The 21,651-nt window shown below is 52.2% G+C and overlaps 1 protein-coding gene across 1 annotated transcript; it reads right to left on the bottom strand.

The window, feature by feature from the left end:
- Window positions 1–1,681: 1,681 nt before the first annotated feature.
- ROBO4 (roundabout guidance receptor 4) lies at window positions 1,682–15,784 on the bottom strand. Its single transcript, XM_004750168.3, has 18 exons — window positions 15,612–15,784; window positions 14,928–15,257; window positions 14,542–14,699; window positions 14,242–14,362; window positions 13,858–13,985; window positions 13,529–13,757; window positions 13,157–13,269; window positions 12,283–12,451; window positions 11,937–12,119; window positions 11,781–11,823; window positions 8,984–9,120; window positions 8,600–8,863; window positions 5,090–5,197; window positions 4,765–4,903; window positions 4,386–4,631; window positions 3,870–4,228; window positions 2,452–2,658; window positions 1,682–2,314 (listed from the first exon to the last, which is right to left on the bottom strand). Exons 1-18 carry the CDS (start codon window positions 15,679–15,681, stop codon window positions 2,304–2,306), a joined length of 3,015 nt encoding a protein of 1,004 aa, XP_004750225.3. The 5' UTR covers window positions 15,682–15,784; the 3' UTR covers window positions 1,682–2,303.
- Window positions 15,785–21,651: the final 5,867 nt, after the last annotated feature.

Raw genomic sequence — 21,651 nt, 5'->3', positions numbered from 1 at the left:
GCGAGAGGATGTAGATCAAGGCACAGAGTAGCTTCCATTTCCTTTTGAACTTCCACAAAAGGAAGGGGGCCTGTCTTGCCTCCTGAAGGAGCTGAAACCCACTGAAGCCCAGTTAAAGGAACTTTCCAAACCACCAACAGTGAGAAACGTCCCGCCTTCAGACAACCAAGCCAGGTCCTCCTCGGGTGTCCTCCCCAGTGGTCTCTTTACTCTCCTGTAAGGAAATATGCCCCTCACAATAATAATAATTCTTAAAAAATTCAAACAGGGGTGTCCGGGTGGCTTAGGCCCTTAAGCATCCAACGCTTGAGTTCGGCTCAGGTCAGGATCTCAGGGTGGTGAGAAGGAGCCCCGCTTCCAGCTCCGCACCCATGGGGAGTCTGCTTGTCTCTCTCCCTCTCCCCCTCTCTCTGCTCCCCTCTGTCCTCCCTCCCCACTCTCTCTTTAAAATAAATTTTAAAATTCTGTGAACAATTTTTAAAAATAAAACTCAGAGAATGGGGTTGATGGGGGAATCCCCAGTCGACAAAGGAAAACAGGCTTTTTTCAAATTCCCTGACCCCCTCACAGAGGGTGTGTACACAGGGAGACCTCTAGGCAGGCCCAGGTGTGACTGGTTTGACTGGCATAGAATTTTTGGAAATTTTGGCCTTGAATGCTACAGTGCACATGGCTCCCTCCCCCACAGCCCATGCCCCCGAATGGTTTACTGAGCTTTTGTTTCCTTCTGACATCTTCACCCCCAGGCTCAGGAACTGCCCTGGCCTCTCATGGGATGGCCACTTGCCCCGGCCCCTACCCCAAGCCCAGGCTCTGGCCTCCCCTGCCACTGTGACCTAAGCGTGCACAAATCCCTTTTTCTCCATTGGTCTGGCAAACAGGGTTGGAATGTTTTCAAAAGGAATTTTACCAGGAAGCTGAAAGAAAAACAAAATCCAAAAAAGGAAAAGCAAATCGAGAGGAACGGATATGTATCCAGAGCCCAAGGATTTGTCATCCTGAGACTGAGACACCCCAGCCCAGGCTGGCCTGGGGAAGTAGTTCCGGCAGCTCTGTGTCCCCCAGGCCCTTCCTCACTTGGCCTGTGAGTTCAGAGTGGTCTTCAGTTAGAGCAGCTTAGGTCTGGGGGCTAGCACCCCTTTCAGGGCCTGCTTCCTGATTGACCCTCCTTAAGGGCATCCTCCTGTGGCCCCTGGTCTTGCTCAGGAGCACTGTCCCCCCAAAACTTGTGTGTTCTGCCCCTGCCTTTCCCACCCCATTAGAAAGACAGGCCCCCATCTGCCCTTCCAGAACCTTCTGTGGCTCTGGCCCTGGCAGTCTGGCTCCATTGCTCTGTTCTATTGTTTCGTCTGAAGGTTGTTCACTAGATAGCCATTACAGGTGGTTCTACCTACTTTGCCTATTTTAAGAAACCCTCTGGTCTTAACCATCTGGGACTGGTCTCTGGGGAGGGGGGCTGGGACCACTGAAAGAAGGAGTTGTCTTCCCAGGACAAGTTGCAAAGACCAGCAGACCAGGGGAATCCAAAGGATGCGTGTAATTCTTCCCTCAATCACAGAACAGAACTAAATGTCTCTCCCTGAGTGCCAGTGAACCCCTGATCCCGTTCAAACTCAGAATTCTTCCCATATCTCCCGGTACCCTCCCCAAAATGACGCTCTGGGGAATGAGCTCACCGCACTCAAGTCATGACAGTTTTATGGTGGTCATAGAGTCCACAGTGCAAGGAAGGGGTTTGCCCCCCATTTTCCCACCTCGCTGGATCCATGCTGGCCCCTCTGCCTGGGTAGCTAGGAAGGGGCTCACCCCTCCAGCGCTGGTCAGTGCGTCCTCCTTCCTTCTTCTACCAGGTGTGGCTGGGGGAGAGGTGAGCCTGGGGGAACGAATGGACCCCTCCTGAGAGGGGTGGCTCTGTACAGCTCCTTTCCCTCCTGCCTGTCCCACAAGCTGCTGCTGTCCTCTGGGTAGACCTCTGGCTCCCCTATCTCCCGTGGTTCAAGTGGGTGGGGAGCTTTGGGATAAGGCCGGTTCTCAGGCCAGAAGACCTGGTTGTGGGATGGACGGAAGGAGGAGAAAGCAAGGGCGAGGAGTCAGGTCTCGATGACCTTTGGCTCCTTAAGGACTCTGGGTCTACTTTGTGCTTATTTTGTTTTGCTTTCATCTGTTTTCACAATCCCCGAAGGAGGAGAACTCTCCAGGAGGCCGGGCAAGCTGGTCCCCCAGCTGCAGAGACGCACAGGCCAAGACTGACACTCCATGGCGGGGGGTGGTTTGATTTTCTTCTTGGTGGTCTTGGGCACACTTCATGAGGAGTCTGTGGGGGAAGTCCAAGGGGAGTGGAGTTACCTGGCTGCTCCCTCTCTCCTGCCCAATAGCCTGGACTCCCTCCTGGCCCCTCCCTAGAATCCCTACGTCAAGGTCACCCCACCAGCTCAGGAGACAGACACTTACTGGCAGCCTTGGGCTCAGGACAGCCAAGCTGACTTCTTCGGGAAGAGATCCGAGAGTCGGGGGGCCAAGGAGGCAGGCCTCTTCCCAGCTGCTGGCTGCGGTGGTTCTCCATGTCCTCTAGCCAGTCTGACCTCCACTCCCACAGCGGCAGGGAGAGGGTGGAGGTCAGGTAGAGGTCATCCCGGGGGGAGGGAGGTGAGGAGGCGTCTGTCAGGGAGGGTAGATTTATTTGGAGATGGCTAACCTTCACTCTGAGGGACCAGGTTAGGGCAGAAGGCTGAGGGCCTGCTTAAGGCATACTCTCAACCCAAAAGATAATTTAGCCCCAACTCGGCCCATTATTTCTGGGGGCCATTGGGTCCGATGGTTTCTTTAGAGAGAATAGTTCGAGCTGTTTCCTCCTAGCCCAGCTCTGGCCTTCTATCCGTACTGTCACCCTTCATCCCCCGGCCCCCACCCCAGGCATCTCTCTTTTCTTTCTGTCCTGGATAATCCTTGCTTTCCCATTTACCACAAGCCTGGTTGTTTTTCCTGGAGGCAAAGGGTAGAGTTAAGGTTCATAAGGTGGGGATAGGGGGTCTGACAGAGTATATGAGGAAGAGGGGACTCCTGGGTGGCTCAATCCATTAAGCGTCTGCCTTCAGCTCAGGTCATGATCCCAAGGTCCTGGGATTGGACCCTGCATCGGGCTCTCTGCTCAGAGAGGATCCTGCTTCTCCCTCTGCCTGCCACTCCCCCTGCTTGTGTTCTCTCTCTCTGATGAATAAATAAAATCTTTAATAAAAAAAAAGGGGGGGGGAGGGGCACAGGGAGCGCTGAACTACTCTCTGTTGACATGGAGATAATGGTCCCACTCTGCTCGACAGGTGAGGTTCTCCTCACCCCGATCACAGACAGGGCAAGAGGAAGGGTTTGTAAGCATAGCAGGGGGTAAGAGAGAAAAGAAAAGAACTTCCTATAGTGAGGAGGATCTAGAACGGTGGGTTAGAGTGAATAGAAGAGGTGGGAGCAATCTTTCCCAGAGACCAACATCTGGGTTAGGAGGAGGAATCTGGAGGGAGGGCAAGGGGCCATGCAATTGGCTGCTTCTGGGCTTTAGCCTTGATCATTTTGTCCTTGTTCTATGGGTGACCTTGGGCAAGTTAAAAAGCCTGATTGATTTATAGTTCCCTCATTTGGAAAAGAAAGATAAAGAATATTCCTTATTCTTCATAGAGTTGTTAATATTGAATGTATATAAAGCACTTATCCTGGGGCTGGGGACATAGTAATCATTCAATAAAAGCTCACTGTTTTAAGGATAACCACAAAGACAATGTTAGGAAGCCTTGCCTCTTGGGGAAAAGGCTGGATTCTTCCAGGAGCTGTGTCTGTTCCAAGGGTGGAGGTGAGAAGTGAGGCAGGGTGATCTCACATACCCGTGAAGACGCAGTCCACCTCCCTGGGCTCCAGACCAAAGCCAAAGCTGTCCACGGCCATTGCCAGGGCCCGGGCGAAGTGGGCATCAGCGAGGAAGGAGCCATCCGAGGAGCTGACCAGGCTGGCTCTGGCACTGGGGGCGTTGTCCTCGGAGGCAGAGCCCCAGCCGTTGGCCAAGGAGCCCTCACTGGGGGTGGGGGTGGAGCAGGGCCGGGGCGGGCACAGCAAGCCCCTCACTTCGGACCCCACGCCTCCTCCAGCCCTGCCCACATCTGCTAGCTCTGAGGCCGTCGGGATGCTGATGTAGCCATAGGTGACAGGGGGGGAAGGAGCCCTGGGCACAGGAGAGACACTATTCCTGGAAAAGACACAAAACGGAGACAGGACCAAGGTTGGGGTGGGCAGGCTGGCATCAGGGAAGCATTTCCGGTGAGAGAGGATGGGGCCGGGGAGAGAGAACCATACTCCTGCCGCAGCTTATCCCCTAGTCCTTTGGTCTCCCTCAGGGAACTCACCTGGGGGTCTCCTCGCCCTCACTGAGCTCCAGGCACAGGGCCACCTCCTCAGGAGTCAGCACACTGTCCTGATCCTCCCCCAGGGACGACAGTGAAGAGCTGGACAGACGACTGGACTCTGGGCTGGGACCAGACAGGGAAGAGGCCTGGGGGCTGGAGGGGCTGGGGGTACTGGAAGAGATCAGGACTGGGAGGGGGGCTGCTGGCAGTGGGAGGGAGGAAGGCACTTGGGGCTCTGCAGAGTGCCTGATCAGGGTAAGAGAATGATGGGTGGTTAGTGCAGCCCAGTCCATCCTCCCCCAACCCCCATCAGAGATCAGCAAACGCCCCTCACAGGCCCAGTCCCCCAGCCCTGCTTCCTGACCCCATGCCCTCTTACTGCGTCTGCTGACTCTGAGCAGGGGTTCCATGAGAAGTGAGGGGTGCTGGGGGGAGAGGCCGTGAAGCCAGCTCTTTGGAGGAGCTGAGAAGCTGCGGTCCTAGGGCCCTCCAGGCCACCAGAGCCTGGGGCACAGCTCCTGGGAAACAATAGCCTGAGGGTGAGTCTGGAAGAACCCCCATCAGCCCCAGACCCCACCCCCAGCTTCCTGTCCCCACACCCCACCTCTCCAGGCTCCTCAGAGGCCAGAACAGCCACCTGCCAGGGCTGCGGGCCCCTACACCCTGCCTCACCCTCTCATTTCCCTTTTCGGGCCTCTTCTCACCGGGGCTTTGGGAAAGGTTCTTGGAGCCTCTATTCCCCAGCTCCCAGGCCCAGAGCTCCAGAGGGCGGCCAGCCCGGAGGGGTGGGGAGCTGTTGGCTTGCTGCAGCTCTGCAAGAGACAGTCGGGGGTGGGGGGGGGGAGCCAGGGTGGGCCTTTCAGACTCCAACCACAGGCTCTATCTTCAGCCCAACATTCAGCTAAGCTTTAGAGTCCCTGAACCCAGAGAAAAGAGGGAAGAACCTCCTTCCACCCTCTCCACCCTCATCCAGGCAGCTATGATAAGGGAGGAAGGTAGTACTAGGCTTGGAGTCAGAAGACCTGTACTCAGAGCCCAGCTCAGTTCCATGGCTGCTCTGTGACCTCAGGGATATCCATTAACTTCTGTGAGCTTTGGTTTCATTTGGGAACACTCGGTCAAATGATAATTTTGCCAATTTTAATTTATTTATAAAAACAGATTGGGAATTTCTGGTGCCTAAAAGAGACTTCGACCATTGTATTTTCCTTATAGTATACATTCCAATCTTCCTGATCTCTATACCCTCACATTGCTACTTCTCTCAGGAATTTTGGCCCTGTGAAGACAAATATCCCTTCTTTTCTTGGAGAGAATCTGTTAATTTCCATCTCTCACAATACAAATATCTTGCATGGTTCTGGACCCTGCCCTGAGAAACCCGAGTAGATCTCACTTGGGAAGAAGTGTTGGATTGTCAAGTTGAGCCAAGTGGGTGAGACAAACCTGCACATGCTGGGTGTAACAGGAAAGAGTCAGCAGAGAAGAAGAGGACCTCTAGAATAGGAAGAAGTGTTGGTCTCACCGGGGGAGGCAAAGCCCTGCCCATAGATATTTGGTAATATTTGTTGAAAGAAAGAGCAAATGGATGGATAATATCAGAGATGAAGATGTCAGCACAAGGTGAGAAGAATCACAAGATGGCGGCTACCATTTGGCTCACTTGGCCGCTTAAGAGATAGGGCTCTGAGTGAACCGTGACAGTGGAGAAGCTGAGGTAACTGAAGAAACAGACCCAGCTGTGTGCAGTGACCAAAGAGCATGCTTCTTGGTCAGGCCAAACCAGAAGTGAACCAAAAGGGTAATCGAGGGAAGAGAGTTCCCCAAGACCAGAAACCAGGAAAATAGCAAGGGAAGGGAAAAAGAAGCAGCCTTCAGATTAGTGTCATAATCAGAAACTCAGTTAGTTTCTTGGCAAAGAAACTCAGTTAGTTTCTTGGTTCCTTCCTTGGCAAAACCAGAGACCAGGCAGGACCCTTGAGGCAGAGTTGTCTAGTCAGTTCGATCTCAAAGATTTGGAGGTCACCATGGGCAGCTTCAGAGCAGGACGAGATCAAGGCTATGGCATTCACCAAGACTATCTGGACCCTGGGAATCCATGTACAGTGGCCAGACCTTCTGAGCCACTGGGATGAAAACCCACACAATGGCTAGACTTCCTCCATCAAAATTTCCTTTTGTTCCTAGGCTGCTTTGTTTTTTAAATTTATTTCCTTTATTTGTTGTGTGACCTAGGGAGTCCTGGAGGCCAACTTCAGGTGCTCTAACTCTGCTCTCAACAGCTTTGTCTCATCTAGTTCTGGCTTCCTGAATAAGCTCAGAAAAGGGGACACGTGTTGGTTGGTTGGTGTGGACAAGGAAGAGGAAAGGCCAGTCCTAGAAAAGGCCACTTTTGTCCCAGCCTGTTCTATTTCCTCTAAAGGATTCCCATCACAAAAGCCTTCCACCATACTTGCAATCACTTAGATTTTAGTTTTCAGTGTTATTGGAGCCAAGTGTGCGATAAAAATGTTATCAAGATGAGGTCAGATCTCATTGGGCATACCTGAATGGCAATAAATATTTGTTTGAATTCATTCAGTGTTTAGGACAAAATATAATGGACGAAACATGAGAGAGTGCAGTTGTGGTGGAGAAAAAAACCGAACTAAGGTCAAATAATAAGAAAAAAGGAATAATGATGTCAAGGGGAATAGCGGGGCACTGAGAAAGCTTGCCAGTGTCAGAAGACAAAGAATCCTCAGTCTTTTGGACTCAGGGACAGCAATAGAGCCAATTTCATGGCTCTGGACAAGACCATGGCATGGTCTTGCTGCTGCTGGGGTCCCGGGAACTGGAGGTGGGCCACTGAGTGTCCCCGGTGCAGGAGAGCTGCTGTGGTTGACCAGTGGGGCTGGGGTCAGGAGACATAGGCTGGAATGGGGACCAAAGCCTCATCCCAGAATTGGAACCTGTCTTAAGAATTGGCTATAGAAAACTACTCACTTCCCCCCACCCCCGCCCCAGTAGTATTAATGTTCTAGAATGTGCTATACGTCATATCCAAGTCAGTATAGTTCTCCATGGGAAGGCGGGTTTTTAAAGGGGACTTTTTCAACCCCCTTTTAGCGGCTATTTCATTGCCACCTAGAATTTCTAATACTATAGTTCTGAGGCAGTGCTGGAAAGAATGCCAACTTTGTTAATATTTAGAGTCATAAAATTCTGGACACTGGACAAGGTCTTAATTACTCTGAATCCATCTTTGTCTTCATGAAAGTTGGATTATATCCACTTAAAAAAAAAAAGAATTGGCTGTAGGACATTTGTAAGGCTTACTAATCAGCACAGAAGGCGCACGAAGACAGCAGGTGGAGTGCAGACCAGTGTTCAGCAAGGAGAGAAAATAGTCAGTGTTAGAATAGAATCCCTCAGGGGTGCTCCCAGAGGGTGGCCTTGAGAAGCGGGCTACTTTGGCTTCAAATCGGAGTTCAGCAGCTTACAGCTTGTGGGATTTTGAACAAGATACTCATTTCTGATCCTCTTTCCCCATCAGCAAAATTAGAGAAATATTACCTAGCCAAAAGGTCGGAAGCTGTTTTTAAAGGAAATAACAAACACGTATAAGTCACCTAACATATAGTAGTTGCTGAAGAAAGAGACCCTGATTTTTTCTGTCTTTGGGAAGGCAAAGCTGGTAGGCAGAAGTCAGGAGAGATATCCAGGCAGAAAGGAATTACTCACTCTTTTCTGGAAAGTGAGTTGGGAGTCAGTGTCTGGGGAGGCCCCAGGCATAGTGCACAAGGAGATGAGGTCACTCTAGCACTGGTCACATGCTTTCAGGTTCTAATGTTGCTTATATGCTGGTCAGCCGCTCTCCTTAGACTCTGAGACCTTAGATGGCAATAGCCATCTCTCGTGTCCCCACGGCTGGCTTACAGTGGTGCTTATGAAATGTTGGCCAACTTCAAACAAATACCGAAGTCGGGCCCACGACTGCTGTGGCCAAGCGGAAACAGAGCCCAGCCTAAAGAAAAGCAGAGGCCGGCACAGCCCTCCCTAAGTGCTCTGGTGATAGTGGGGAGACCCTGTGTCCACCAGGACAGGACTGGAAGCCACCAGTGGGATACAGCCCACATCCAGCTGCGAGGCTCCCAGGCCACGTCCCACCACATTCCCACTCCTATTCCCTCCTGCCACCTGCTCCAGGCTGTGTCTCGCCTCCCCATCCTTACCCTGCTTCTTTTTGGCCTTCCAAGCCTCTGCAGGGGCCAGAGGCAAGCGGGGGGAAGCGAGGCCCCTGCGGCTGCACAGGCTGTCTGGACTGGGCCAGGGGCTGGAGAGCCGGGCCAGCTGGGGTGGGAGACGCCTGACAGCTGGGGTCTTGGGGCTTGGCCGAGCTGGGGGACCAGGAGGCAGCTCAGCGATGAGGGAACCATAGAAAGTACTGGTGTTGGGAAGCAGGGGCACACCAGGGCTGCGGGGATCCCAGGAGATCACTGTGGTAGCAACGACAGGAAGAATTATGGTGAGTGCATCCCACCCTGTGACCCCCACGCCTGGCCCTGGGGTCCCCCTGCTCCCCAGCTGGGCCCTGGCCCCCCACTGGGCATGCTCACAGGAGCCACGACAGTCTAGTGGATCCCGGCGGTCCACTCCCAGCCTGCTGCTGAGGCTGCTGCTGCTGCTTAGGTCCCGAGAGCCCGAGGTGGAACGCCAAGTGTCTGCCAGCCAAGGGGAGTCGCTGTGATCCATCCTGGGGCAATGGAGGGTGGGGGTGGGGCAGGAGAAAAGGGGGGAATGGAGAACATAATTGGCCAAGACCTCCAGCTCAGAGGGGAGCCGAGGGGTCAGTAGAGCTTTATTCTCCCTGCTCACTAGTCCTTCACAAACTCCTGAAGATCTCTGACCTGGTGGCCCGAACTTAGTGGTCTTTTCTTATCCTGGGATCAGGGGGAGTCCAGGTGTCCCAGAACCAGGAGGCAATGAAGAGGGACAGCTATGTGCCCAGACAAAGAGGACACAGATGTGGGGGCAGACAAACCCACTGTAAAAATCCCCGTCTGCCTCAGCCTAGCTGTGTAGCCCTGGGCAGCGAGGTCTACTAGCCTCTCGAAGCCCTGGTTCCTTATCTGTAAAAGGCCACGAAATAAAGCTTTCCATATAAGGCTGATATTGTGAGTTGAAATGAGGAAATGTGAGATCACTCAGCTAGGAGCAGGAGTTTGCTACATGGATGTTGCCTTTCTCTGTCTAGTTGGTTTCCTTTTGAACTGGATGCCCTGCTGTTTGCCGGAGTAATCTTTCAAGAATAGGGATCAGAACAGAGCAATTCTCTGCTCTTCAGTGGCTCCTGATTTACCAGGATAGAGCCCAGCTGCCTAGCACGGCTAACAGGGCTAACAGACCCCTTGGTGGGGCCTCCAGCTCCCTAACCTTATCCTTCACTCTGACCCCTCATGCACCCTATGTCCCAGCCAGAGCAAATGGCTTATCACAGGGGAACTATGACCATAGCCAGCTAGTCCTTGCTGCTCCTTTTCCCTTCCCCTTCTTACCGTTAGGGTAAACATAGAACCTTCCTCCCATGTTCCCCCACCCTACCCTGCCTCCACGTATCTTGTACATGTTCCTGCATTTCTTTTCTTTTCCTTTCTTTCTTCTCTTTTCTTTTTTAAAGATTTATTTATTTGAGAGAGAGTGAGAGCAAGAGCAGGGGTTGGGGCAGAGGGAGAAGGAGAAAGAAACTTCAAGCAGATTCCCTGCTGAGTGCAGAGCTAGATCCCCTAACCCCAGAGACCATGACTTGAGCTTTAATTAAGAATTGGTTGCTTGGGGCGCCTGGGTGGCTCAGTGGTTTAAGCCTCTGCCTTCGGCTCGGGTCATGATCTCAGGGTCCTGGGATCGAGCCCCACATCGGGCTCTCTGCTCAGCGGGGGAGCCTGCTTCCCCCTCTCTCTCTGCCTGCCTCTCTGTCTACTTGTGATCTTTGTCTATCAAATAAATAAATAAAAATCTTTATAAAAAAAAAAAGAATTGGCTGCTTAACCAACTGAACCACCTGGTCATCCCCATGTGTTTCTGCGTTTCTAACACCAGATTGCCTTCCTATAGGCACACGGCTGTCCCTCTGCTTAGAGGGAGAGTTCCTGGTGGGTAGAGCCTGTGCTAAAGAAATGAAGAGACAGAACAATCAAAACGGAATCCCTCTGGGGCGCCTGGGTGGCCCAGGCAGTTAAGCGTCTGACTCTGGGTTTCTGCTCAGGTGACCTGAGCTCAGGGCTCTGAGCTCAAGCCCCATGTGAGGCTCTGCACTTAGCGTAGAGCCTGCTTAAGACCCTCTCTCCCTCTGCCCCTCCCCCCATTTCATTTTATCTCTCAAGTAAGTCTTTAAAAAAAAAAAAAAAAAAGAATGGAATCCCTCTCAAACACAAGGGATAATGTCCCAGGGTATCCAAGGGCTTCAGGGCATCCAAGGGCTCCAGGGTTGAGCAGACAAAGCCCAGGAAGTAGCTGGAAAACAAAGGCCAGCGAGCACAGAATAACGAAAAATGCAGGAATAGGGCCCAGTTAGCTCGAAACCTTGCTCTAGGCTGAGACACTGACTGCAAAACGGTAGCCAGAGGGCTGGACGTGCCCAGCCCAGAGCAGGTGTTTGATAAATTTCTGTTGAAAGATGCAGAGTTGGAATGTAAAGCCCTTCAGAGGAAATCCATTGAGATAAAGAGCAGGAGCAGGTGGGCAGAGAGTTGAAGTGGTTATTTAGTGTAGAACTCAGCCAATAAGACAAAAAAGGATGTTTTCTTTCTTAGCATCATGTCTTACAGCTGCAGACTTGCTTTAGCAGCCAAAGACCCTTGGAGCAGGTGTACCTGCCTGCGGACCCTGATACTGAGAATCGAGTGAGGAGGGAGAAGCAAGACCGTAGGGGCAGAGCGCCCTCTGCTGGAACTGTGGGTGATTACTGTGACCGAGAGATCCCTCAATAGGTAGATGATCTGAATGCAAAGGCACTGTGAGGTAGACACCAAGTATACAGAGAAAATGTATATGGGTCTTCCCGTGCTAGGTATTCCCCACATAGCAGAACGAGTCAGCAGGAGAGTCTAGCAAGTATTAGTGAGAGGTGGGGACAAGCACACCGATTAAGCTTGGGGTGTTACTAGCTGAGTGACCTCGAGCAAAGTCACTCAAGTCAGGAGTCTCGGTTTACTCAACCATCAAGTGGGGTGATAGGAACATAAATGAAAGAGAAATTAATTCTCCCTTGGAGTTCGGGAGAGATTTGCGTAGTAGGGTCTCAAAGTGCAGTGGTGGCAGTAGGAGAGATAATATTCTATCCATTTCTCCATCCCTGCTCCACTGTCCCTTGGCCCTTGCCCTTGCCACACCTCCAGCCCCTCCCCCATCTCTCACCTGTGCTTTAGGATGGCGTCCTCACTGGTGTATCTGTACAGACCTGGGAGAGGGTGAAGGGAAGGCTAGATCCAGAGTGTCCAGCACCAGGCCTGAGCTCTAAACCCCTGTATTGTTCGGGCCTCGATCTCTTGGGCGTCCATCGCCTCCTCTCACCTGGGCCCAGGTGCACCCCAGCTCGGCGCCGGCGGTGGACACACACGGCGGTGCCCAGCAGCAGCAGCCAGAGCAAAACACCCCCACCAGCAATCACTTCTGGCCGCTTCAAGGTGGCCCGCAGCTGCTCCAGGGTCCAGGGACCATCCCTGAGTTCTTGGGTGGCTCGCTCCATGGTCCGCTCTGTTCAGGGATGTGAGCTCAGTGGGCAGGGCGGGTTGGGTGATGAGAGTGGGGCAGGGGTGGGGTGACAAGGGTGGGGCAGGGGTGAGATGAGAGTGAGGGGAGAGGAAGGTGGGAAGGGGGGCTCACAGGGTATGGGTGGGCTTGTGGGCACTGGCCTCACCTAAAAGGAGGCAGACAGGGCTACTGGGGGGCCCAGTCCCGGCGCCGGTGACAGCAGCCACTTGCATGCAGTAGGAACCTGGCTTTCGGGTGGCAATCTCCAGCTGGGTCTGCTCACCCGCCACTGTCCAATTGGCTAGGGGCAGTGAAGTGTTGCCTAGGCTCCAGACCTGAGGCACAAGCAGAGGTCAGCACTTATCCCCCTGCTCCATCTTAGGAGCTGAAACCTTCATCTCTGGGCATGTGACCACCCTGCCCTGCTGCTTGCCTGGGGACCTTCCGTGTGCCCCGTGCGGCGGTACTTCCTATTCCTCTCTCTGTGCAGAGTGAGAGAGACTTCTCTCTAGCCTGACAGAAACAGGACCAAGGCAATCCGCTAAAATAGACACCCTGCCGTGGTTCCCAACCTTCACTGTGCTTTAAGGTCCCTGGGAGGGTTTGCTAAAAATCCAGGTTTCTGGATCCCCGAGTTTCTGATTCACGGAGCCTGCCAGGGAAGGACTCAAGGATGTGCGTTTCTAACACGTCAGGCGCTGCTGCTTCTGGTCCCAAAACCACATTCTGAGGCTACTGGCTTAGAAGGTGGGAGTCAGACATGGCCTGGTTTGATTCCTGCTCTGTTTCCCACACCCGTGACCTTGGCCTCACTTTCTGTGTCTGGAACGTGGGGCTAATAACCTGGGACGGACTGTGAGCCAAAAAGGAGATCAGGTAGGAAAGGGCTTGGCAGGGTTCGGCAAACCCTGGCTCAGTAGCAGTGAGTGTCCCTTGCTTCTCTGCGGGGGGCGGGGGGGAGGGCGATTCCCAGCGCCCCAAGCAAGGGTGTGAAGGGTGCCAGAGAAGAGGGATGTCCTGGTAGGACCAGAAGGATGTACCTGGTAGCCCCGGATGATGCCATTGTGGTTTTCAGCAGGTGGTGGGACCCAGCTCACAAGGACACTGCTGTTGCCAGGTTTTAAGGTCACCTCCTGGGGAGGGGCACTGGGCACTGGAGTGGGGGAAGAGAGGCTGTAAGGGATGGTGAAGGAGGGGACTCCAGGAAGTAGAGCTGGGACAGGGATGCGGTCACAGACCACGCTGATAAGAATGAGAGCTTCCTGCAGCTCAGCTTGCTGGCCACACAGCAGAAGGGAGTCGGGGAGTAAGACCCACCATCCCCCCAGACTAGAGTGGGACAGTCCAGGGGCCCCAAGACAGCAAAGGGCCAGCCAGTATCCCGCTGAGTCCTGCGGGCATCTGTCTCTGACCTTGCTCGGGCAGCCTCAGGAGCAGCACGTTGCTTTCAGGGCCTTGAGCCCGGCCGGAGGATGGTCTCACTTTGAACTCGTAGTCTTGGCCCCAGAGGAGGCCTCCAAGCTCCGCACTCTGCCAGCCGGCCAGCAGGGCCTCTGCCCATGGAGCTCCCGGGCCTCCTGGGGCCGTCTGGACCCTGAACAGGGCTGTGTAGGACTGAGCAGGTGCGGCAGGGCCGCTTACCTGGGAGACAGTCCAGAGGAAGGATGGGAGTCAAGGGGGTTTATGACCAGTTCTTCCTTGAGCTCTGGACAGGCACCCACTCCTAGGTCCTGGGCCTTACCTTCCAGCTGAGCCACACTGCGGGCTCAGGTCTGGTGCTCTTTGCCGGGTCTGGGTTCAGCAAAGTCACATTTTCCAGCTGAATGTGCACAGCCAGCAGCTCCAGAGGCTCCTTATACTTTGGGGGCTCTGTGGGGAGCAGAGGGCTGGTCTGGGGCCTATAGGCCAGAGTGATGAGACTGAGGAGTGAAACATCCCCCAGACGTGGAACAACCACAATTCCCAGGTTTCCCAGTCTAGAGCACTCCTATTTCTCCTCTAGGATGGGTAACCTCCCTTTAGATGGGGTCCCCCATCACTCTGATCCCCATCCCAGGTTAATCTGCACATACCCTCAGCCCAGCCCAAACAAGGCCCTACCTTGAGCTGACCACCCTCGCCTTACCCTGGACAGATACCCTGGCTGCCCGGCTCTCCCGCCGTCCTGCACTGTTGGTGGCCACACACATATAGGTCCCCGCGTCGCTCTTCTCTGCTCTTGCCAACTGCAGGGAGCCCCTGGAGACCTGTCAAGGCCAAGTGCTTTGTGGAGTCTTCCATGTGGGGATGGGCTCTGATGGGGGAGGGCAGCTTAGGCCCCTCCTCAAATGCTGCAGGGCACAGGGGGCAGGGGCAGGTCACTCCCTCCAGGTGTGCCCCATTCCGCTCAGGACCGGAGAAAGTACGGGAAGGGGGCCACACTTACCGTGTGCCGCCCTGGCTGTAGGTTCAGGGGTTTGCCATCCTTCCACCAGGAGACTGTGGGCTCTGGGAGGCCCCGGGGCGGCCCACAGTCCAGAACCATTGGCTCACCCACTGTGGCCACTGTATCCTGAGGCTGGGTCTGGAAATCCTCCCGAAGATCTGCAGGGATGATGGAGGGTCGGCAGGGGGGCCCTGCCTCAGTGCCTCCCACGACACTCGCCCCATTCGGCTTTACCCACATTTTCACTGCCCTGTGTTCACTCTTCACAGCCCCCCACCTCAGTTCCCCCAGCCCAGGCCTTCCCTCACAGACGAGCCCCCAGGTACCCTCAGCTCGGGCCTCAGGCCCCAGGTGTGCCCCGCCCTGCCCCCCCCACCAGGCCTTACTAGCCGCAGACAGCCGAGCGCCTCTGCTGACCACTGTGCCCAGCCGGTTGCTGGCCTCGCAGGCGTAGACACCCAGGTCTGCGGATAGGGCCTGATCGTCGTGGGCACGTCCGGAGGCCAGGGGCCGCCGCAGCAGGAGCGTTCCATCAGGCAGGAGGTGGTGGACGTCTGGAGGGGCCATGCTCAGGGGCTGTCCATTCAGCAGCCAGCGGATGGTGGGAGGCGGCTGGCCTGAGGCTCGGCAGCTCATTTTGGCGGGGCCTGCGCCCTGGAGCAACTGGTCCTGGGGGTGGACTAGGATCTGGGGTGGGGAGTCCTGGGCCATGCCTCCTGCAAGGGAAAGGGGGGGTGGACTCCACTCTGACTACCAACGGGACCCCGCAGATCCCTGAACATCTCTTCTGCCTTCTCTTGTCTGAGATAACTTCTGATAACAACCTAGCAGGGAGGGGAGAGAGCTAGCACACAGGGCATCCAGGCAGAGCTCTTAATCTGTCTGTCTTTTTGTCTCTGTCTCATACATACATCGTCATCTTCACCATCCTTATCACCATCCCATCATTGTCCTCCTCTCTGGTCCCCCTACTGCAAAAGGGAAACAAAGGAGCAAGGGGGCCTCTTCTCCCCGGGGCCAGGCCTTGGATCAGGGGAGCAGGGTCTAGGAAAGGGGAGGGCCGCACTCACCCGTGACAAGCAGAAGCAGGAGAGGCAGAGGCCCCGGGGCCCCAGGGAGGCCTCCTCCTCCAGAGCCCATGGCTGCTCTCGGGCTCCTATCCTTGTCGGAGCGAGCACTTTGTACTGCTGCTCTGAGCTCACAGCGGAGGGAAGGAGGGGCGGGGAGGGGTGGTGGTGGTTGTTTGTGACCGAGACTCTGCCCCAGGAGGGAAGCAGCTTTGAGGAAATTCATGCTTCCTGCCTGGCCCTCAGAGCCTTGGAGAACGGGGAGGAGACCAGCAGAGAGAAACTCTGGCCTTGACCCTCTAACCATAACCCTGACTCCAGCTCTGGCCCTAAGCTTTACCTTGGGGTCGAGTCTTTGATTTCCTAAAGGTGACCTTCACACTGACATAATTCCAAGCACAGCCTTCAGCCTCTATTTAAACCTTGATGCCAACCAATCCTAGTCCCTTGGCTCCAAGCGCTTCCCTTGCCACAGTGGAATGGAGACCCAGCAGTGGTGACTCAGGGCACCGCAGTGAGAAGCTGAGGGTAGGAAAAAAGTGGACCAAGGCAGCTAGGGGGAGGGTGGCAGGAGCATATTGTCGTGCAGTCCACGACCCCTAGGATAGGGGGGTAGGTAGGGCAGAAGATGGGAAGGCTTTAGGGGCTCCAGAACAAGTTGGGAGGTGCTCACGGTGTGTACCTACTTGGCTGCGAGACAAAGGAAATAAGCTGTGGGAGACCTTGGGCCAGCTCCTTCACCCTTGCAACTGGTAGGGTTTGTAATAGTAGGAATAATAGTGAAAGTCTCCACCTTGAGGGTTGGAGTAAGACTGAGATGCGATCCTGCATGAAATCACTTAGAACAGCGCCGAATGCATTCTCAGTGACGGGTAAGCCTTAGCCAATATTGTTATTTATTTGTTTTTACCCACATGCCATCACTGAAACTATTCAAGCATCCTTGGCAGGTATCTTTCTCAGGGTCTTTCCAGCCCTGCAGCCTGGAAGCAAGCCTTGCAGCCTTTGAGCCTGCAATGTCCGTGCTCACCCTGCCGCTCCTCCCTGCCCCCTCCCCTAGAGAGACGCTGCTCTCCCCTCTCAGAGACCAGCTACTGTTTACAGGTCTCTTCCTCCCAAATCTGGAATCTCAGCCATTTCCTGGAGCTGTTCCCGGAAGGCCAAGGCCAGGCGCTGGGCCTCAGCGGAAGAGGGTCCAGTCTTTGTTCCCCATTGTTTCTGGCCAGCTCCTCTGTGGGGCCCCTAACACAGCTGACTCCCTCCCTTCCTCTCCCTTCCCTGCCTGGCCTCAGCACCAGCCCCAGCTGTAGCCACAGCCCCAGGCCTCCTTCACCCCTCCTCTCTCCCCTCAAATGCAGACCAACACTGAGAAAGATAGTCAGAGCAAGAGATCACCCTAGTCTCTAGAAACTGGGCATTTCTAGCAGGTAAAGAGCAGACAGAGTGAAGGCAGCATAGTGAGAGAGCTGGAAGGTAGGAACTGGGGTTAGAGAGCAGCATCTGGTATTTCGGAAGTGCTATTTCAGAAGGGCAGTGACAAAGTCCGTGGCAGGAGCACAGGCGTCTGTGTGCCCAGCAGAGTGGAGTACGTTTTACCGAGTCCAGGATCTAGGAGGCCAGAGTGATGAAGGAGGTATTCATGTGAACATTGAGGTCATCCAAGGACAAGACAAGGAAGGATGTTGTGGGACAGATGGATTTACTGTACTTACTGCCAACTTGGGATTTTTCTTGGGTCCAGAGCCCCCAAGTCCATCTGACCCCAGACTACCTGCTGTCGGTCATCTTTCTGTAGTCTCTTCTGCTTATCCATTGGACTTGGGGAGCCCAGCCAAGTCCTCTGCTCATGATTTGAACCAACTGGATCGTACTCAAATCTCTACAACTGATAAAGATGGTATAATAGGCCGGCAAGTCTCACAGGAATTCAGACTCATGGCTAGCCCTATCCTCAGGTACACAGTAGGGAGGGGTGCCTGTGCTGAACAGCAGGAATGGAGCTCCAGAAGGAGGCTACAGCAGCCCAAGGAGCTGCCCCAACTCCACAGTCACATTCCTTATCCTTGGAGATCGTGTGCAGCGTTCGCCTCCATTCCCAGACTCTGAAGAGCCAAGTGCTAAGAATTGGGCTTTCCTGGGAGACACTGCGACTCTCCTCACTCAGTCCAAGCATGCAGAGTCCTCAGAGATTGTGGAATGATGGCCAAGGGGACTTCCCAACAGTAAGGTGTGTCTGGATGGCTCCCAGGGATCATAGCACTCATTTCCAGCAACCGCACCTCTCAACATCTGTGTTGTCTCATTTCCACACATTAAGGAAGAGCCAATGGCATGAGTCATGTGGATGAGGTTAGCCCATGGGGACTGTCTCCAGTTATTTCAAGGACGCGCTGCTCTGGGGCCAGTGACCAGTTTACACAGAATCTTCCTTCACCTCCCGGTTTTAGAGTTTTGTGTTTTTGTGAGTAATTCTTTAGTTGCTTGTAAAAGGGAAGAGAGGAGAGGAGTTAAGTGTCCTCCTGAGGGACCCTCCAGGGCACATGGTTTTCCACCTCTGGCTCCTGGCTCCTATGTTCTCTGAAGATGCAGCCAGGACTCCTGCTGGGCAAGCTGGGAGGGCAAAATACATGAATTTAGGTGGGATTTGCAATTAGCCACACTTAGGCATAGATCCTGGTTTGACCACTTATTGGTAGAGAGACCTTGAATAAGTCACATAACCTCTCTGAGCCCCACTTCCCTTAGCTGTAAAATGTTTGCATCAGGTTTATGGGGAGTGGATATGGAAGTGCTTAGAAAATACTAGATGTGTGTTAATTACCTCTTGTGTGCCCTGGGAATACCATATCTCTTCTCTGACCCACACAGCCACAGCTAGCCCCAGCTACCTGGAGGCACTCTTTTAGGTCTTGAGATCCTACCCTTTTGGTCTTCTGGTTTTGCTTTATTTTTTCCCTCTTTGCTTAAGTTGGTTTGGTCCCAATCTTCAAGTTCTCATTTTTGTTGCAGGATACCCATGGCTGGAGGGAAACTCAGTCAGGAGAGGAGACTGTAATGAATTTCTCTAAGCTGAATGGGAAGGTTGCCCTGATGCTACCTCACTGCCATAGCATCTGTTCTCTGGTTCCTGGGCCCATGGGTGTCACGGGAAAGTTCAACATCCATGGGGGGACTCATATCTAATGATTTCAACACTACAATTTCTTGACCTTTGCAACACCAATGACTATGTGTCACCCTAGACCAAACACTGGAGACTAGATCAAATGGAGATTCCCAAGGCTTTCAATTTTCACGTCCAAGAAGAAAAGGAGTTCAGTTACTGTACTTTGTGTTCAACTGGTCAATGCCTTCCAGGACTTCAAAGATCACCAGGAGCATACTAGTTTCGGAATATATGGGGTTTATTACTCCTTGCAGTTAAGGAATGCGCACATTATGGGGAACTGTGCAGGGTCTCAGTGAGAGACACTTAGTTGCTCAATAAGACACTTAATAGGGTGTTAGAAAGAACCAATTGTGGAATTTGGGCTTTGACTGGCTGATATTGGGGAGGGTCCTGTGAAGTGGAACTTTGCTCTAAATTGGGTGCTGTCACGAATCAGGGACAAATCTATGATTCTTTGCAGAAGAGCGTCTTTGATCATTTCTTTGCTATGCAGTAGATCAAGTCATTCTTCTTTTTCTGTTATGAACAGTGCTGCCCCTAGCCTTCATTTTCTATGTCTCCTAGTGTAACTAGTAATCTAGTAGTAGGATTTCTGGGCCATGGGTCCTACAAATATTCAAGTGTAGATGGTCACCATTGTTTTCCAAATCAGTTGGTTGTACCAATGTCCTTGAACCACATCCCCAGAACAGTTGGTAGACCTCTTAATTTTTGACCGTCTAGCATGTAAAATAATATTTTATTATTGTCCCAATTTGCATTTGCCTGATTAAATAATAAAGCTTACCACTTTTTCAAGTGTTTTCTCACCATTTGCATTTTCTCTTCTGGGAAGTATTTGTTTCTATCTTTGGCTCATTTTTTTTTACTGCTTATTTGTCTTTTTCTCAGTAACTTTCAGGAGTTTTATATAAGCTGGATAATAATTCTCTGTGGATTAGAAATGTGGCAAAAACAAGCTTGGCCTTCTATTTTCTCTTTCTTTATGGTGTAACAGATGTTCTTAACTTTAGATATATTTATTTTTATGCTTAGTGTATTCTTTCCATTTTTGAAGAAAATCTCTTTTTACACTAAAACCAAAAAGATAATCTTCCATATTTTCTTCTGAAAGTATGAAAATCTCACACTTAAGTCTTTGACCTATCACTAATTGATTATTTTATATGGCTTATGTATATATATATATGTGTGTGTGTGTGTGTGCACATATATATTTTCAGATAGTCAACAATACTCCCAATACTACTTATTTAGTGACTTGCCATGATTCCTTGTTACCCACCAAATGTCCATACATATGTAGCTTGTTTCATTGGCCTATTTATCTATCCCTGTGTGAACATCACATTGTCTTAATTACTAGAGCTACCTAATAAATCTTGAGACCTGGAAGGGTGAGTTATTCTCCCCTTCTTTTTCAGAAGTGTATTGGCTCTACTCAGGGCTTCAGCTTGTCAAGTTCCTTGCAAACCTTGTGGACCTGATTGAATGTATAGGAAGAACTGACATCTTGTAACATTAAGTCTTCCTATTCATGAACACGTATACCTTTCCCTTTATTTCGCTCTTCCTTCACACCTTTCACACTTTCTTTCTTTCTTTCTTTAGTTTTCCTTCTTTCTTTTCTTTCTTTCCTTCCTTTCTTTCCTTCAAGATTTTATTTATTTATTACAGACAGAGATCACAAGTAGGCAGAGAGGCAGGCAGAGAGCATGGGGGATGGGAAGCAGGCTCCCAGCTGAGCAGAGAGCCTAATGTGGGGCCTGATGCCACAAACCTGAGATCATGACCTGAGCCTAAGGCAGAGGCTTAACCCACTGAGCCACACAGACACCCCTCCTTCACGTCTTTCAATAATGTTTTAGATTTTGCTGCCCACATTTTGTTAAATGTGTTTTTAGCTGACTCCTTAAGCAAAGACAGTTGCAGTACTCCCTACTATCCTGTACACTTGTTCCTGTGCAATGCTTGTCACCCCTCCCCCAAAGAAGTAGAATCTTTTCCCCAAAAGCTCAACTGGCCTCGTGAATTGCTTTGACCAACGGAATACAGTGGAAGTGATGTGATGTGTGGAACGTTCAGATCTAAGCCTCTAGAGGGCTTGCAGCTTCTACTCTTGACTTTTTTTTTTTTTTTTTTTTTTTTTTTTTAATGTTCAGTTAGCCAGCATCAGTTTTTGATGTAGTGTTCAACGATTCATTAGTCGCGTACATGCTCTTGACCTTTTGAAACACCTCTCTGAGGCTGCTACACGAAGAAGCTCGGTAGAGATGAGCTATGCTAGCTGAGGATTCTTAGACTTACTAGCCAACCACCCGTATCAATCAGCAGACAGGTGGGTGAGACTATCTTAGGCACCCAGATCCAGCTCAGGATAGCAGATGATGTGGTCACACAAGTAACCCATGGCACCAGCAAGTGAATCACTCAGCAAGTCCAACGCAGACTACTGACACAAAGAATTGCGACTGAATAAAATAGCCACTCTTTTTTTTTTTTAAAAGATTTTATTTATTTATTTGACAGAGAGAGAGAGAGAGAGAGAGAGAGAGGAGGGAATACGAGCAGGGGGAGTGGGAAAGGGAAAAGCAGACTTCCCCCCTGAGCAGGGAGCCTGAAGAAGGGCTCCATCCCAGTACCCTGGCTGGGATGATGACCTGAGCTGAAGGCAGACACTAAACGACTGAGCCACCCAGGTGCCCCAAGTAGCCAAGTAGCTGCCTTTTTTTTTTTTTAATTATTTATTTATTTATTTGACAGACAGAGATCACAAGTAGGCAGAGAGGCAGGCAGGGAGAGAGAGGAGGAAGCAGACTCTCCCTGGAGCAGAGAACCCGATGTGGGGCTCGATCCCAGGACCCTGGGATCATG

Source organism: Mustela putorius, unplaced genomic scaffold (genome assembly GCF_011764305.1).
Source record: "Mustela putorius furo isolate JIRA1106 unplaced genomic scaffold, ASM1176430v1.1 tig00000460_pilon_pilon_pilon, whole genome shotgun sequence".
Lineage (NCBI taxonomy): Eukaryota > Metazoa > Chordata > Mammalia > Carnivora > Mustelidae > Mustela > Mustela putorius.
This window is presented reverse-complemented; position numbering and strand designations above follow the sequence as displayed.

Coding starts and splice junctions, on each gene's coding strand:
- ROBO4 (XM_004750168.3), bottom strand. CDS start 15,681: ATGGGCTCTGGAGGAGGAGGCCTCCCTGGGGCCCCGGGGCCTCTGCCT. Junction 14,363..14,541: donor TACAGCCAGGGCGGCACACG/GTAAGTGTGGCC, acceptor TGGCCTTGACAG/GTCTCCAGGGGCTCCCTGCA. Junction 2,659..3,869: donor GGTGGACTGCGTCTTCACGG/GTATGTGAGATC, acceptor CCTCCCTGACAG/ACGCCTCCTCACCTCCCTCC.